Source organism: Panicum virgatum, chromosome 1K, assembly GCF_016808335.1.
Source record: "Panicum virgatum strain AP13 chromosome 1K, P.virgatum_v5, whole genome shotgun sequence".
NCBI lineage: Eukaryota > Viridiplantae > Streptophyta > Magnoliopsida > Poales > Poaceae > Panicum > Panicum virgatum.
In genome coordinates this window covers 3,713,045-3,724,771 of record NC_053136.1, presented here as the reverse complement: position 1 = coordinate 3,724,771, position 11,727 = coordinate 3,713,045, and the positions used below count along the sequence as shown (strand labels likewise).

Sequence of the window (11,727 nt, the reverse complement as noted above, 5' to 3'; positions counted from 1 at the left end):
AGGCGTTTCCAATTTCCAAATCGGGTACGAGTACGAAACATGGTAGATATTGAGGAAACTTCGCAGGGCTTGTCGATTGACAGTTTTGACACACACACAAGCTCCGAGGTGGGAGACGTGCAAGCTTCATTTTGGCGCGGCCGACTCTCCCCTGCGCAACAGGCAGTAACAAAAGAATGGGAGAAACACAAACGTACAGTGACTTGCCAGGGTAAGAAAGTAAGAAACACGCGCACCAGATTTGGGACGAAGACACAGCATCCGCCCTCACACTCCCAGAATCATCGCCAGCTACTAACAAAAAAAAAGCATCAACCGAGCGCCCCGGATGCCATTAGGCAGCGCATTCCTGTTCATGATACATGGTCAGCCCACACTCCACATATATAGTGATGATCAGAAGCATCGACATCAAGGCATGATGCTAACAGGCTGAAACTGGCTTCTGCAACATCAGATCTATATATATGAAAGATGATGAACAAAAACACAACGTATATGAACTCGCAGACCCACCCAGTCACCTTCTCCATTCTTACCCGTGGGCGGCCCAAGTAAGAGAAGCACCGTGCCCACAAATTGTTTGGAGGAACAACATGTATATTACAATGACAGGTTCAGATAATACTTTATGTACAGTCAACTATGCCAAAAATGCAATCTATTGGAGAACATATATATTTTCCTACTTCTGTTCCTACCCTATACCAACTGTTTCAACCACGAGCACCTCTCCTGAACTTCTGAATAGAGATCACAGAGAATGTGATCAGTTCAATCAGGCAGTTGATGCGCCAAGGAGTCCGAATCATGTTGAAATAACATATCTCACTATATACTAGCATATATTAGCAAACAAAAAGAGGACCTCAAGGTCAGTTTGATGTATAGAAGGTTACTCCTATAGACATAGAAGACTATAGAACACGAGAGGTATGAAAGCATTGTCGAGCTGTGCTGTATATGCCTCTAATAATCCGCTCAGTGTTACAGCTATCAATAGCGATAACCAATTCTGTATAAGCAGGAAAGATGGTCAGCAAGATGTTGTGATTTCTTTCTTGGCTTTACTTTCAGTAGCTCAAAAGCAAGAATCAGCTCGAACCTGTGAAAGAATGTATCCACTGGAAGCTAAGAGTGACACCAGAATCGAGCAGGCTGCAAGCACAGAAGTTATGCCTGCTGCTGTGCCTTCAATTGTTTTCTCTAATATTTCAGAAAAAACCAAAGCACACGAGTGAGAACAAAGAGTGGAAGGACAAAACACGGAAGAAAGTAAGAAACTAATACTCACTTCCTGTCTTGCTCCATCTTAACACGCCATACTTGTACCCTATCATTGATGCCTAGGAAAGAAAAGGAGAGAATTTATCATATGGATCAAAGATAATAATTAACAGGTCACACATTAGACATAGAACTTACCATGGTATCACCTATCCCTAAACTGAGAATTCCAGCGAAAGGGGCAAGCGGTCGGTCATTTAGTCCAGATGACATCCATTTAGGAAGTGCACAGCCCAGTAAGAGTGAAAAATGGCTGGAAACAATATTAGGTTTATCATACTATAAGACATGAAAAAAAAATGATGAGATATGAAATGAGAGAAATGAAGCCTACTAAAGCACACTTACCTGACGATAAGAATTTCAGAATCACGATGGTCGGTAAAGGCGTTCATAAACTGATGCACAACATGCCCAAGAGGGTATATTTCCCAAATCTGATGAATGGTTAAACATTTTGTGGGGCAAAGAGCACAGGTTACTTAAATTAAAAGCAAATAAGTAAAAAGGAATCGGGAAGACAAAGCAATAGATTTCTTACTCGTATCATCTCCAGTGTTAAGAAAACTGCAAATGCTGCACCAAATGCCAAGTCCAAGAATGCAGGCTGCAAATCATGAACATTTTTCCAGAGCAAACTACTGAATATTCTGATGGACATTGACCTTTGTTTTTAGCAAGATGGAAATTGAACTAAAAAAATGCACAAATCACCTGAAATATAACTGCAGGAGAGAAAATTAGAACAGCGACAAGATGGTAATACTTGCGCAAAAGAATCCTCTCTGTTTTGCTTTGCTTTGATATGCTGTAGAACCGTCTAACTGATACATATATCACACATATCCAGTATGCACATAAAGCAAGGTGTTCATGTGAATCAGTGAACATGTAGTTAATAATCCTGTGAAACAATGAATCATTTAGCAAACATAAGTCAACATCTTAAAAAAAATTTACGAGCAATAGCATCTCAAAAAGTGTAAATACATCCCAAAAACGTTGTCCAACTACCCTATTCACACAGACCAAGGAGTAATAAACTTGAAGCAATAGAGGGTACTCATCCCTGCTAAATTATGTCTCCCAATCAGTCAACATTAATAGCACACATATATGATGAAAAATAGAATAACTTTGCTGTCAACTCTAGGAGACTAGGACAATATATGTTGAAATGAGGAATCCCAATAACTAAACAACTATATCTGAGCACAGAGGGATATCCAATTTAAGGGTGCCAAACTCAGTGATATATATGATTAAGAACGGCGTGTTCATGCGCATGCTTTTTAGGCACTTTCTGTGAAAAGGTGAACTGCAGTGCTTACCAAACAAAAGGATGCACTTTGAGACCTTGAACAAGGTGTGTCCATGATGGCACTAAAAACATTAACACCACCACCAACAAGATATAGAATACAGCAGCACCAATTCTTTTCGGTGTATGTTCCTCAGCTACTTGTGTTTGTTGCTTCCCCTCCATTCTACAGTAATCCCAAAATTGAAGCAAACTTTTGTACAGCAACGGAAGTAGAAAAAGCCCAAGTAAATTCCCCTGCCAGAAAAAGGGAAAAAATTATAAATGTGCTATTACATTCATGCCAGACAACAAAAAGCAATTCTACCTGAATAATTGTGGTCATATCGCTTCTAGTTCCAGGTGTGTGAATGAATGCTTTTGATGACATAGAGAAATCCATCTGTCATCCCAAATGCAAGACAAAATAATTAAGTAAATAAGTACAATCAGCTTTGGCACTATTTTTCTGGTAGGATAAATGACACCTTTGAAAGAGTATGGGCCAACATATCACCAAAGTAAAGAACAAGACCACTGGACACCAGAAGTGCCTCCCCTGAAATATGCAACAGTGTAAACAATGAGAGGGGGGTGGGGGGGACCTCCAAGTCAAGGTAATTGAGCAATATGCTGATAGATTACAGAAACTAAAAGAATCACACAAGGTAACAGGACTTGTAAAAACTATAAGATATTCAAAAGTTATTGAATTTATATTATCATAAAAAACCAGACATGACAAAAAAGAAGAGAAATAAAGATCTAATTACATCTCAGACTTCAAGTACAAACCAAAAGATGAACATGAAGGAAACTTCTCTAGAATATGCTTGATTAAGATCACAGCAACCACTCCATGGCAGAGCATATACACCATATTGGTAATTACCATCAGACCTACAATAAATTCAACATATATGTCATTTTGACAACTTCCCTGGGCATGCTAGACCTAAATTGCATTAAAATACATATTAAACATGCAAGGTACCTCCATCAGTCTTCAGTACAAAGGACATGAAGTATGTCACGAGATATAAAGCTACCGACAACGAGCCGTATTTGAAATGTTTTGGAATTCCATTGCTGATAGACCGCCGTAGGTTCCATAGGAAGAAAGCTAGCACACTGAGACAGCTGATTGATGCTGCCCAGTACTGCATTTCAAGGTATGCGAATTCTGGCAACAGAAACAGGATATGTAATTAGTAAACTGTGTCTATCACATAAGAAACTAACCAACAACAAAATAGACAACAAATACACTTCAGAAACACTTCGAATCGTGAAATTTCAATGTAAAATTCAGGAAAATCTTATTTAATAGCCAACAAGATCAAGACAACAAAACATAAATATACCTTCATGTCCATTAGGATCAGCTGACAAGAGCCTTGACCGCTGGATTAGCCGAGAAAGCATGACGCTGGGCAGAGTAGTGGCACCAAGAAGTATGCCAGATGAAGCACCTGGCCTGGAGCACACAATACATCATTGTTATTATGGTTTAACTTATTATAGTCTTGGTAGAAGCACACATAAGAGCATCTGGATACTAGAAACTAGGCAGATCACACCCACACACAACACAGAAGGTGAACTAATAGTTGAGAAACTACAGACAGTTTAGCCTCAAAAGAGCATGCAAGTGGGTTTGGACATCACAGAATCCTAGTTAGTCTGAACGGAGTCACTAATCTGACCTTGGCATTCCTACCAGCCAAATAACCATGGGCTAAACGCATTTGGTTGCTGTGGAGTATACTGCATTTACATTTTATGTTAAATCCAGCAATCCAATTGTATAGGGATTCACCTATTACTTCTCCAATCCAATCTCTAATGCATCTGCTAATTCCCTAATTATTCCCCAATTGTGCATGCGCTAGAGCCCACACGTTGAAGCAACCTGTATTCGGCCACCATTCGCATGAATCAGCCTCAGGCTTCACAGCTCCACCAGGAGCTTTGCAGGACACTGCACTACCATCCACTAAACCGGAGCTCCTACGCACCTGGTTCGCTGGATGGGGGGGGGGGGGGGGGGGGGACCGAGCATGGCCCCAGTTCCCACCGCAGCAAACCAAATCGCGGACCGGGGACATAGACTCCAATTGAACGCGGGGCACGGGGGAGATCGCACGGAACGAGACAGGGGTGATCATCCGCGCACCTGGTCCTGAAGCGGCGGAGCGGGGAGGAGGCGGGGGCGGAGCCATCCACGGCGATCTCGACGGCGAGGGCGGCGGCGGCGAGGGCCGCGAGCGGCGCGGCGAGGCCGGCTGGGGCGGCGAGAGCGACGCGGGCGGCGAAGAGGAAGACCACGAGGCGCTCGCCGGTGAGCAGCGCCGTCCCCGGCGCTGGGGACGGGGGCGCGGTGGCGCGCGCGAACCCGGCCATCGGCGTTGGTTGGTGGGCCCGTTACGCTAACGCGGCGCGCGGGTTTGGTCCGGTCCGGTCTGGTGCGGTGTGCCGGTGTGGTCTTGGGCGGTGGTGGTGTGGGCTGGTGGTGCGGGACTGCGGGCGCGGACGCGGTCAAAGTTGGTGACCAAACTGACCACCTTGCTCTCCGCTTCCTCTCTCTAAAAAAACTGAGGTGGTGTTTGGTTCATTTTGCAAAATTGTGTAAAGATGTAAAAAGGATATTTGAAGTACTAAATGAAGTCTATTTGTAAAACTTTTTGCATAGATGGGTTGTAAATCGCGAGACGAATCTAATGATGCTAATTAATCCATGTTTAATCAATAATTAGCGGATGGTTACTGTAGCATCACTGTTGCAAATCATGAATTAAGTAGGCTCATTAGAATCGTCTCGCGATTTACAGCCCATCCATGCAAAAATTTTGTAAATAGACTTCATTTAGTACTTCAAATTAGCAAGATTCTGTTTCACTTTAATGCGTTTACGGCTTTTTTGCAAAAACCTGTAAAGATCTAAACAGGGCCTGACTACCTTGCGACGCGTTTCTACACAAACTCCCCGTTTCACCATTTGTACGATTGTACATCTACCATGAAATTGTGTACATTGACGTACATTGACATATTTTTCTACTTCAACCATCATTATTCAGCGGAATTTGAAGGCATCTTTGCACCCCACAGATGAAAAAGATCATTTTGTCCTCGTTGTAGCCAAGCCAAGTCCTACAGCATCATCAGGGTGGGAAGTTCTCATTGTCTAGTACTTTTTTTTTCAAAACAAAAACACTACAAAGATTTGAGATTACGATGGGTTAAGAAACACTGCAAACATCCTGGTAGGATGTGTGGTTTCAATTTCAAACAAATAAAAATGCAGTTCTAAGAAAGTACTAGACAATGGGAACTTCCCACCCTGATGATGCTGTAGGACTTGGCTTGGCTACAACAAGGACAAAATGATCTTTTTCATCTGCGGGGTGCAAAGATGCCTTCAAATTCCGCTGAATAATGATGGTTGAAGTAGAAACCATTCAAGTCGTGATCGACAGCAACAACATGCGGTCAATTATCCGTGCGCTCCTAGATCTGGATGGGCTTGAATGGAAAGTAGCGTGCAGAGATGCGTGGCGTGTCGTCAACGACAAAACTCTGCATAAAAAAACCAAGGACGCGCCGCCTAACATTTTCCCCTTCCCGTCGGCCGGAGAGCATATTCCGCTCACTGACACTGCCGTAGGTCTAATTGGAACGTCCACGGACAAAAGTTTGCAGGCGAAATGTCCAATTCTTGTTTCAAAATCTTTTAACATTAATTTGACCCCACCTTCTTTTTTTTTGGAAAAAATGATCCTAAATACTCCTCAACATTCAATCTCAGAGCAGAGTCTCAGGCAGGATCAAAGTTTAGACTGGTTCAATTGTCACAATCAGAATGTTATCGAGCTTGTTAAGGTAACATGCGGACAATTGGAAGGTTCCCATTACTACCAAAATACCAAATCCCTCATTGGATCACCGATCACGGCATGCTACATGAGCAGGAAAACCACAAACGCCAAACAACTTCTCCAGTTTGTATCAGACAGTGTTCGAGAAAAAAGTTTGTATCAGACCTGCACCAGACATCTCATGTCCTCTAAACAATACAGCGAGGGAACAAAAACACGGAGGAGCTCGCAATCTCCATCGTTCACAGCATATTACTGAGTATATAACATCCTGGGGCAAATACAAAGTTTACGAACACAACGCCTTAATTTCATAACAAGACACAGCAAACTAGCATTGTCATTTCTCCTTCAGGATACACAGGATCATAATAATGTAAACTAAACATGCTGCGGGGACTCTGCGCTTAGGACTGGCGCCTAAATCCAGGTGCAACTCTTCAGCAGCTTGAACCCAAAGTGCCCTGAAAACAAAGCATTTCCAAATGGTCAGTAGGTCAGATTATGTCAGCAATTCAGCACTAAATTACAGTAAACCAGGAATAATAATTCCTAAACATTGCACACCCCCCTTCAGAAGGAACAATCCTGCAAATACAAAAAAGATGCAACTTCAATAACATGCATCACAAGAGGTAACGCCGAGTAATTTAAGTAGAAGCTCCAACTTAAATACCACCCAGATCAAGCTTCACATGCATATGGATGACGACATATGGACAAGTACATCCAGCCTGCCAATGCGTTTGCATATCAGATCCTTCTTTTGCAGAAAGACAAACAGAAAAACAAGATGAAAAGCAGGAACATGACACAGACGGACAGACCAATTACTGCTTGCTACAGCACTTGCTCAAACGCTAACAACACTTGGGTGCCAATCGCGCTGCCTACAGGCAATGGACATCTAGTGATGAACATATCTAGATAGCCTTGATAGCTCACAGAACAATGAAAGATGTCATATGAATAGTTGAATACTATCATCATTTTAAGTAAACATCACAGCAATAATCACCCAAGGGTTATCCGTAAAAGAAAAATCACCTAAGGAATAGTACAGCATGAGAAATCAATTAAAACATAGCAGCAATCTTAAAACATACCATGAGACTTGACTTGAGCATCTAAGAAAGTAAATTACAGCCACACGTCCAAGGATACAAACTTCCAGGTGAAAATAATTCTTTTAATAATCATATCATGCAGAAAGTTGGAGTAAGCAAGACTCACGTAGTCACGTTAATCAGACAAACATTGCCAGCTCGGGACGGCTAAAGATGTTATCCCCGTCATCCTCCAGTGCAGGATATGAAGCAACAAGCGCATCCTGGGCACCGATGTATAGAGAGTTGTAGATCTTCCAATACACTTCTCGCACTTTCCTTGCTGGATGGAAGAGACCTTGCAGGCAATAATTCAAAATCACAGCTGCACCTAGTGCAACCCTCATCCCCTCGATCGCCTCCATGACAGCATTTATAACGTGGGGAGATGTCTCAAAAATGTTGGGCCACACATAGTTAAGCAGATGGACAAGAGCATCCTCACATCCCAAGCCAGCAACGCCCAGAGCCATGTGCTTAACAGCAGAGGCAGCAGTCTGCCGGTGAACCAGATCTCTATCCATAAGGGCATCTTCAAGTAAGGGAGTGACAGCATATATGTAATCTTTGCCCATCTCACCAATATACTCAAAGAGGAAAGAGAGGGACTTCAGAACACCATTTTGGACATTGAGCTCTGGGACTCGGTACTCGTTCATAAGGGCAGGCAAAACTGTGAAAGGTGAGCAAGTTTCAGCAACAATTGCAATCGCTACAGTTGTGCAAACACGGTTCTGACGCTCCTGCACCTTCAAGTTATTCAACAGGGTCGCCAACACATCCTGAGGTCCAATAGCCTTAGCAATATAACCAAATGTGTTCACAGTGGCTCTCCTAATACCCTTCTTGTGAGCCTTCAACATTTCAAGCAGCTCAAAACAAATCCTCATCCATTCTCTTGCTGGCACAAATTCTGCTCCACGATCAGCAATCCTACCAACAAGATCAATGCAGTTCTCTTGGACCTTCTCATGCCTGTTCTTCAAGATGGGGGTCAGACGAGGAAGAAGATCCTTGATTGGGGGAGTCATTTTAGTCATACCAATGACATTGACGATAGCCTTCAAGGCTCCAAGAATCGAACCCAACACTTCAGGATATTCCTCTCCTAAGTACTCATACAGCACAACACCCAAGTGACCCATGAGCTGCTCCTCCTGGCACTGCTTCATGACAATGGCTATCCTGGAGATCAGATCAGCAGCTTGCTGCCTAACTTTTGCGCTCTTGTTGTTCAATCTCCACTTGATGGTACCACAAATCTGAGGAAGGTAAGGCTTAACTCTTTGTCCAAGTGCATTAACCACAGCTCCAAAACCATTAAGCATAACATTTGCATCATCACTTGTCTGCTCTTGGAAAGCATACAGAATACCATCAATAAGCAGCTCCTCTAGACGAGCATCAATATCTGAAGCACCCAAGTTGGCCACCACCTTCTCAATTGTTTCCATCACCATTCTTCTATAGGGCTCGCTTTCATCTTTCAGATCCTCAACTACCCTCCCAACAATATCAGCAACTCCAACCTTATTCGCCATCTCCACTGTAGTCTCCACAAGCTGCTTATAGTTCCTACGATCTAGAGCCATTCTCCTAACCCAGAAGTGCTTGAAGAAATGAGGAAGGATGTCGTTCCGGATATAATCAGCCTCCACACCCTCTGTACTGACACACTGCTTCACGACCTTGAGGACAATCTTCTTCATCTCTTCATCTGGTGACTGGAACTCCCTAATAAGGACCTGCATAACCTCCTTTGTGTAGTAACTAGCATACAGAGCGTCCATCAGAGGGATGATGAAACCAATGGCCTTCAAGAAGGCAGCAAGGACCTTTCCACGGTGAGATCTGATACCCTTCCACAAAGGCTTCAAAACAGTATCAAAGCTTTCTATGCCGTAGGGTGCAGCAGCCTCAGCTAGTGCAGCAAGAGAAAGGGCGGTAATGGTCCGCACTTTTTGGTTCTCATCGCTCAGACCATGCTCAATGATCTCAACTAGTGACTTGAGATGTGGCAGAACAGCGCAGCCCATGAGAATAGCAATCTGCTGAACGATTTTGATACCAGTGTGCCGCGCCTGCCAAGACTTCTTACTCTGACAGACAGCCTTCAAGAATGGTAGGAGCGCGGGGATACCCAAAGCAGATGCCACCACACTGAACGCCCTAGCAGTGGTGTTTCTAACATACTCATCAATGTTATCAATATCTGGCCGCATGGCAGCAATCATAGTGGCAAGACCAGCTGCTTTGCTAAGATTTGAGATGATCTCCCGGCCCTCAACACGAGCATAGTAGTCCTCATCAATCAGCAGTGGCTCAATAACCACAAGAATCTTGTGCACAAATGGACGGACCAGCTCATCCAGCTTATACAGCACCCTATCAATGACCTTCACCAGAAGATGCCGCTCCTGGTCCTCCAGTGTTGGCTGCATGAGTAAGGGCAGGATCTTGTTGAACAGCGGTCCAGCACCAAATTCCCGAGCTTTGTCTGTCAGCTGCCGAAGTGCTGTTTTACGCTGTGGGGGTGTGCCATTCTTCACTTTGAGCAACAGCTTCATGATTTTCCTCTCCTTCTGCTCCTCCGGCGATAGCTGCTCCTCCTCTTCCTCATTCAGCAAAGATCCAAAGTATTGATAATCCTCTGGCTTTATGAGCGGTAAACCACTGACCTCCTTGGGCACATCAAAATGCTGCCCACGATTCTCCTCTGGAATAGCATAAAGTGGTGTTCCCAGAGGTGTTGGTGTTGCAAGAAGCTTCCTTGCCGGGGTCCTTATAGGCTGGTAGGAAGCCGGAGGCTCAAGAATCTTGTACCCCTCCTGCGGGAACATGGCATCAAGCTCCTCATCAGTGAGAGGCCTGTTCCTCTCCTCAATGTCCCGCTCCCACCGCATGAGCTGGTACTGCTCTGGAGTCATCGGGCCACGAGCAATCTGGCTAGGAGTTGGCGTGGCAAGGTTCTCTGCACCAAATGGTGTCGGTCCAGGAGTATAACCAGCAGGTGTCGCAGCACCAAGACCACCAGGGGTGGCACTCCCCATACTCGCTGGTGTCTCATCCCACCTTGATCTCTGCTTCTTACCAGGGGTTGGTGTGACACCACCAGGCAGCTTTGGAGTTGCATCCCAAGCCCCAGAAGGAGTTGCACCCGGGGTAACACCACCAGCTGCAGGCGTCGCATCAGCATCAGCCATCCTCCCTGGAGTCGGTGTCTCGTCCCATCTATTCCTTCTCACAGAGGGCGTAGCATCTCCAACACGTCCAGGTGTGGCGTCCCAACGGCCAATCCCAGGAGTTGCATCAGGGGCGTCCCAGTCCGAGGATGTCTTTGCCTTCTTGGCCCCAGCACCAGCATCGCTGTCCTGCGACTGATCCCACCTGTTGCGCCGCTTCGTGGTGGCGGCGGGCTGCTCGGGCGCAGCAGCCTTCTTCTCCTTCTCCTTCTCCTCCTCTTCCTTCTTCTTCGCAATCTCCCGCAGCAGGTCCTCCTTCTTCTTCTGCAGCGCCGCATCGCGCATGACATCGGCGTAGGTCCGCACCGAGGGGTCCGGGGTGGCCTCCCCGGCAGCGAACGGGTCATGGCGCTCCGGCGAGATGATCTGGTTGAGGCGGCGGCGCCGGTAGTCGTCCTCGCGGTCGATGATGCGCTGGGACCTCTTGGGCAGCCCCCCGTCGTCGTCGGCGGAGCGCGGGAGGTCGGCGGCGGCGATGGCGTGGCCCGTGTAGGCCGCGAGGCGGCGCGGCGCGGGGTTGGCGGCCTCCGTGTCCTCCTCCGCGGCGTCGTCCTCGGACGCCGGGATGGAGGTGTCGTAGCCGGCGAAGCGGTTGGGGTCGGCGCCCCCGCCGCCGTAGAGGTCGGTGTCGAAGGTGACGGAGGAGACGGCCATGGGCGCGCCGGCCGCCAGCGCCTCCTCCATCTTGCGCCGCTCCTCCTGCGTGCGCGCGATCTCCGCTTCGACCCCGTCCATGGCGGCGGCGCGGGCGAGCTAGGGTTTGGTGGACGAGACGGAAGATGCGAGATTGGGGAAGGGGACTAGCAAAGGTTGAGAACTCTTTCCTTCCCTTTCCCTTGTGTGGGCTTGATAGATCCGGGCGCGTAGAAGTGATCTCGTCCGTCCATCTATACAAAAAAACGATCAAGGCCGTC

The 11,727-nt window shown here is 46.1% G+C and overlaps 2 protein-coding genes across 31 annotated transcripts; both read right to left on the bottom strand.

The window, feature by feature from the left end:
* Positions 1 to 495: 495 nt before the first annotated feature.
* Positions 496 to 5,054, bottom strand: LOC120648580 (dolichol kinase EVAN). The gene is made up of 14 exons (XM_039925343.1): positions 4,764 to 5,054; positions 3,952 to 4,064; positions 3,582 to 3,770; positions 3,383 to 3,487; positions 3,076 to 3,146; positions 2,916 to 2,990; positions 2,619 to 2,845; positions 2,002 to 2,191; positions 1,829 to 1,894; positions 1,636 to 1,724; positions 1,426 to 1,540; positions 1,295 to 1,346; positions 1,106 to 1,206; positions 496 to 1,015 (listed from the first exon to the last, which is right to left on the bottom strand). The coding sequence occupies exons 1-14, from the start codon at positions 4,988 to 4,990 to the stop codon at positions 902 to 904; spliced, it is 1,734 nt and encodes a 577-aa protein (XP_039781277.1). The 5' UTR covers positions 4,991 to 5,054; the 3' UTR covers positions 496 to 901.
* Positions 5,055 to 6,605: 1,551 nt separating this feature from the next.
* On the bottom strand, positions 6,606 to 11,674 carry LOC120647440 (splicing factor 3B subunit 1-like). Of its 30 annotated transcripts, XR_005664944.1 has the most exons (5): positions 7,699 to 11,633; positions 7,293 to 7,355; positions 7,145 to 7,199; positions 7,033 to 7,053; positions 6,606 to 6,929 (listed from the first exon to the last, which is right to left on the bottom strand). XR_005664944.1 is itself a non-coding variant. In XM_039925266.1 (3 exons), exon 1 carries the CDS (start codon positions 11,546 to 11,548, stop codon positions 7,712 to 7,714), a length of 3,837 nt encoding a protein of 1,278 aa, XP_039781200.1. In that variant the 5' UTR covers positions 11,549 to 11,633; the 3' UTR covers positions 6,606 to 6,929; positions 7,033 to 7,053; positions 7,707 to 7,711. The 30 variants fall into 30 exon arrangements, 6 of the variants coding, with proteins under 6 accessions (XP_039781200.1, XP_039780634.1, XP_039780279.1 ...); XR_005664861.1 differs by having other exon boundaries at positions 6,606 to 7,053; positions 7,142 to 7,199; XR_005664956.1 differs by lacking the exon at positions 7,033 to 7,053 and having other exon boundaries at positions 7,142 to 7,199.
* Between the last annotated feature and the right edge of the window lie 53 nt (positions 11,675 to 11,727).

Bases quoted from the DNA above. Each gene is read 5' to 3' on its own strand.
- LOC120647440 (XM_039924700.1), bottom strand. From the start codon at position 11,548: ATGGACGGGGTCGAAGCGGAGATCGCGCGCACGCAGGAGGAGCGGCGC.
- LOC120648580 (XM_039925343.1), bottom strand. From the start codon at position 4,990: ATGGCCGGGTTCGCGCGCGCCACCGCGCCCCCGTCCCCAGCGCCGGGG. The intron at 1,347-1,425 runs GTAAGTTCTATG...TTTCTTTCCTAG, and splicing joins TAGGGATAGGTGATACCATG to GCATCAATGATAGGGTACAA. The intron at 1,207-1,294 runs GTGAGTATTAGT...CTGAAATATTAG, and splicing joins AAGATGGAGCAAGACAGGAA to AGAAAACAATTGAAGGCACA.